General features: G+C 35.3%; 1 protein-coding gene across 1 annotated transcript; it reads left to right on the top strand.

The window, feature by feature from the left end:
* On the top strand, positions 1 to 5,071 carry abhd11 (abhydrolase domain containing 11). Its single transcript, XM_026196071.1, has 6 exons — positions 1 to 239; positions 689 to 824; positions 914 to 1,087; positions 1,838 to 2,008; positions 2,106 to 2,287; positions 2,416 to 5,071. Exons 1-6 carry the CDS (start codon positions 100 to 102, stop codon positions 2,549 to 2,551), a joined length of 939 nt encoding a protein of 312 aa, XP_026051856.1. The 5' UTR covers positions 1 to 99; the 3' UTR covers positions 2,552 to 5,071.

Raw genomic sequence — 5,071 nt, forward strand, 5'->3', positions numbered from 1 at the left:
GCAACACTGTGGTGCGGTTTCCCTTGTGTTAGCTAAGCAACATCACGACCTTTGAAGTGGCCAACCCCGGTCGAATGAAGTCCGGACACAGGTTTTAGCATGTCAAATTTTGCCATGAGTGCCCTGTGCCGTATTTTAACTAGGGGAGTGTATTGCGGCCCGTCGTCTTGTTTATCTGTAGCGGGACTTCGGGATTATTGCAGCAGAGTCTCGCGACTGGACCGTGCTGGCAATGACAGGTGTTGCACCTTTAATGCTCCGGTTCACATACTGTTTATTACAAGGGAATACATGCGCGAGAGAGGGCTGTTACGTTAAAAAGTTCCTTATTGTTATTATTTTTTTTTAACTAGACATCCATGCATTCTGTACCGCATTAGCAAATTAGCCAGGTGTAGGTAGTTTTATTAAGAAGTAAAAAAAGGGCCAAACCAAAGCAAAAAATGCTAATCAAATAACATGCGTAATCTTAAATTTTGGCTACTTACAGGTGATGGTCACATAAATAAGTTATACATTAGCTAGAACTCTATTCTTTATGATTCTATAAACAAGGCCTATATCAACACATCTTTTCTTAAAATAACGTGTTGTTAAATCCTTTTCTCTTCTGAAAGCAAGCTGTCACTATTTTCATTGTTTTGAATGTGTGGAAGTCTTAATCTTTGTCTGCTTTGCTCTCTCTTAGCCCGGTCAATTTGACCTACAATGTGTTTGATGGGAAAGGAGACGACACGCCATTGGTGTTTCTTCATGGTTTATTTGGAAGCAAATCAAACTTTCACTCCATAGCCAAGTCCCTGGTTGAGCGGACTGGAAGGAAGGTATGCCTCCCGTTTCTCCAGTGGTTTAGAAGTGCTGTGGGCGTCAGAAAAGTCTCTGTGAGTGTCCTGACTGTATTTTGTCTAGTTAGGTGCTGACAGTAGATGCTCGCAACCATGGCAAAAGCCCACACAGTCCTGTCTTGACCTACGAAGCAATGACTCACGATCTGACGCATCTGCTTGGACAGCTTCACATTGGGAAGTGTGTCCTGATTGGACACAGCATGGGTGGCAAGGTTGCAATGACAACAGCTTTATCACAGGTATTACTTGCAGTAATATTTATTTCATGCTTGTATGTAGCATATTGAAACATATTTTAGGTCTTCTATAGCTAAGGGTCAATGACATGATATTCATGTTGATGTATTTATTTATTCAAAAATATATAAAAATGCAATTCATACAGACATTGACTTGAATGAATTCCTTTTTGGATGATGATGATTTAAATGTATGAATTAAAATTAATTTTGATCTTTTTAAGGTGGATGAAGTCAAAAACTGCATGGTGATACAATTGCCACATCACAATGAAGATAAAAATATAATTTAAGTAGCATGGCGTGGTTATTTAATATTATTAGCCTGATTGTTTTAGTATTAGGTCTTAGAAATTAAGCAGTTTTGGATTTGTTTCTGCCAAATCAAAATCAACCACCATCAACCACCATGCAGAAACACGTAAGAAATGGTCGACCTTCATTACTGTGTGCCAAGTTCAATAAGTCAAATAAGAAATAACTTATAATTTGACATTTTCATGACAAGCTTCGTTTGGGTTATAGATGGCATACATCTCATGTTATTAAAAATACCATGAAAATTTATCTTGGTAGTATACAAGTCTTTATAAAAATATATAATACAGTTCCATAATTAGGGGTCAGTAAGTTTTTGTTGTTATTGTTATTGTTGAGCCTTTTTATCAAGCAAGGATGCATTACAATTTCAGCTTTAAATTACAAAATTCTGTTACTTTATTTATGATTCTGTCTCTCTATCTCATGTAGCCTAGTTTAGTGGAACGTTTGGTGGTCGTGGACATTAGTCCCTCTCCGACTTCAGCCCACACCAATTTCAATGCCTACATTCAGGCAATGAAAGAGGTGAAGATAGTCAGTGATATCCCGCGTTCCACAGCACGAAGACTGGCTGAAGACCAGCTCAGGAAGATCGTTAAGGTAACCATATTAACCTTTTATCAGTTCATGTTTTCAGTGTTTGTGGCTTTTTTATTGCAATCATACAATAAATCACTCACATTTATGTTGTTTGCAGAAGCGTTCAGTGCGTCAGTTCCTCCTTACTAACCTGGAGGAGCAAAACGGTCACTATGGCTGGAGGGTTAACCTGGAAGCCATCTCAAACCACCTAGAAGACATGATGGGTTTTCCAGATTTTAATAACACCTATGAGGGTCCAACTCTTTTCTTGGGTGGCAGTAGTTCAGCCTATATAAGGTAAATTTAACCACTACTTCTACACATGTGCTAAGTGAATCTCTTTCAATAACTTATAATTTCTTTAATGCATGTTTATTTAAGCTTATGTCTGTTTTCTTGCTGTGGACCTCTTGTTATTCTCATAGCTCGGAAGATTACCCTGAAATCCAGAGGCTCTTTCCTTGCGCCGATATCCAGTACATCCCAGATGCCAGTCACTGGATTCATGCTGACAAGCCTTTGGATTTCATCAGCTCCATAATAGCCTTCTTAAAATCATAGTCCTTGTCTCAGGAAAGGATACGCACAGGTGGGCCCAATAAAGGGACAGTGAATGAATCATAAGGGTATGGACCAAGATGACTTTTAATGAGTTAAGTCTAGTCTCTTACCTTATTATGCACAACTGAATCGTTACATAATTCCTGAAAGGTAGTTAGTGTATTCATCCTTTATGTTGTATTTGCACTTGTGGCTTAACCTAGTACATTAATTGCATTTCTGTCAAGAGGATATGTAGAAATCTGTCCATGACTTTAAATCAAGAGATGTTACATAATAGATCCAGCGGCTTTAGAAAACAAAATATTTTACCTTCATGAAATTACATTTCTTTCACTATTATAATTAAAAAATGTTTCATTGTATTTTTTTTTTCCATGTCTGAATTATAATTGGACTAGATTTACATTTTTCATTTTTTTATATCTTAGATTTTTTTAAGCATATTGTTGACATGGACACCCTTTCGCTGTTCTCTGATAAGAAATACAGTGATGTCTATGCATCAGTGCGTGACTTATTGAACTCTTTCCAGCTGAAAGCATCTCTCACAGACTCATCCTAAGATCCGATAAGACCACAAAACTTTGACGTGTTTGAATTTTTACTCTTTGAAATATTCTTATTAATGCTATAGGGCATAATAGATTAGCTTTCTTTTTTGTTTAAAAACTGTTGAGCCTGTGTTAGAAGTTAAGTGTTTTACTAAAACAGTGTTGTATGGCTTTACAACAAACAAAGATGCTGCAATGTAACCAAGACACGTTTCAGAGCATCAAGAGTTATGATATCAGGTCCTACATTTCTGTTAAATACAACTGTTTTACTAGAAATCTTTCTCTCTCTCTTTTTTGGCCCTGGGTCCTTTTTCTTTTAAGCCCTTTGTTCTGTGTTTTAAAATAAGCAGATCAAATACATAAGCATGTGATTAAAAAAAAAAAAAAACCCTGTTTCGGTGCTTGTTCGACTATTAGATGCCGCACAGTTGAACATTTCGTAACATGTACAGGTATGTTAGTCTGATTTATCACAGAGAGAACAATGTGCCTACCTCTGCACACTGTTTGTCATTTAATCTTGGTAGGTTTGTCACTATTATGAGTAATTATCGACGTACCAAAGCAGGGGATTATGGAAAGATTTTCCTTGACCAGTGGTGTGCTGATATTGTGTGTTGCGCACATTTAAGAATAAACGTACATGTACTGTTTTTGGCAGTCTTTAGTTTAAAAACTGCTGTTATAAGGGGATATTTTTGTTCATTGTGAAAGTGTCAATGTTTGTAAATGAGTATTTTGTATATTCATATACAGTACTGGTTATATAAATGTATACTATATTAAATATATATTTATTATTACAATATCGTAATGATTGATAAATCAAGAAATATGCTGCAAAATGACATATCCTTAATGTCAGTGTGTGTTTTCTCATGTCGCGTAATAATTGTAGTGAATGTGTATGGTGGAACAATAGAGTCATAGCACTGCCATTGTTTGTAATATCTATTCACACAGAGTTTGTTATGTATTTGTGTTTACACGTAACTGTATCTTTACGAATAATTTGTTTTCAAAACTGTAGTTTAGCAGCAGTGCAAGTTCAATGTCTTTTGCCAACAGGAAACATTCTCGGAACTTTGGCATTCAAGCGTTCTTAGAAAATTCCAGTGGTGTTAGTAGAATGTTCGTTCAGTTATTTGCTTTTTAATAGTGTTACGGTGTTAAACATTCTTTACGGAATGTTTTTGTTTTTCTTCTTCAGCATTCTAGTTGGATCTTCGTGTAACATTGTTAAGCATTATTTACTACTTGTTTGAACATTCAAACGTAATGTTTCCATAGTGTTTACGAATGATCAAACAGAATGTTCACTTTACTTTTAAAACATAAATCAATTGATGTATTGAACATTTAGAGAACATTCAAAACGTTTTTTTTTTATCATTTGATGTTAGCATTAGCAAAACATTCTTAGGAAATGTTTCTGTTCTTTGCAATTTTAGCTAATTTTAGCAATTCCGTGTACTGTTTAATAAAGCTAGATTAAATCCCTCATTCTTTCTTATGAAACGGCCCTTTGATTTGAAGAATGTACTGTACATGTATGCAATACTAAAGGGATGAATCAGATGAGTACATAATGCGCAGACATTTATGATCTTTTTCTAACAATATAGTATCTGCTCAGTATATTTAGAAAGAACTGAAATTAATATATAGAATTTGAGTTTGTTACTTAAACTAATTTAAAGAGTCAAACTTATTCTTGTGGCTTCATGCAGTATTGTTTTTGTTTGTTTGAAAGTGAACGTAACTTAATGTATTGTTGCTGTTTGATACACAGTGATAATGGTTCTTTGTTTTATTGAGCTAATGTCATGAAAGTGTGTGTGATCATTCAGGCAGTAACAGTATGAGACCACGTTGAACAGTTTGTATGGATGTATAGCCTTTGCATGTTAGAGTATATCTGTGTTCAGATTTGTTAAAACTCAATAAATATACAAGTCTTCAA

This window comes from Carassius auratus, chromosome 21, assembly GCF_003368295.1.
Source record: "Carassius auratus strain Wakin chromosome 21, ASM336829v1, whole genome shotgun sequence".
NCBI classification, from domain to species: domain Eukaryota; kingdom Metazoa; phylum Chordata; class Actinopteri; order Cypriniformes; family Cyprinidae; genus Carassius; species Carassius auratus.

Bases quoted from the DNA above. Each gene is read 5' to 3' on its own strand.
- abhd11 (XM_026196071.1), top strand. From the start codon at position 100: ATGTCAAATTTTGCCATGAGTGCCCTGTGCCGTATTTTAACTAGGGGA. The intron at 240-688 runs GTGTTGCACCTT...GCTCTCTCTTAG, and splicing joins GACCGTGCTGGCAATGACAG to CCCGGTCAATTTGACCTACA. The intron at 2,288-2,415 runs GTAAATTTAACC...TTATTCTCATAG, and splicing joins AGTAGTTCAGCCTATATAAG to CTCGGAAGATTACCCTGAAA.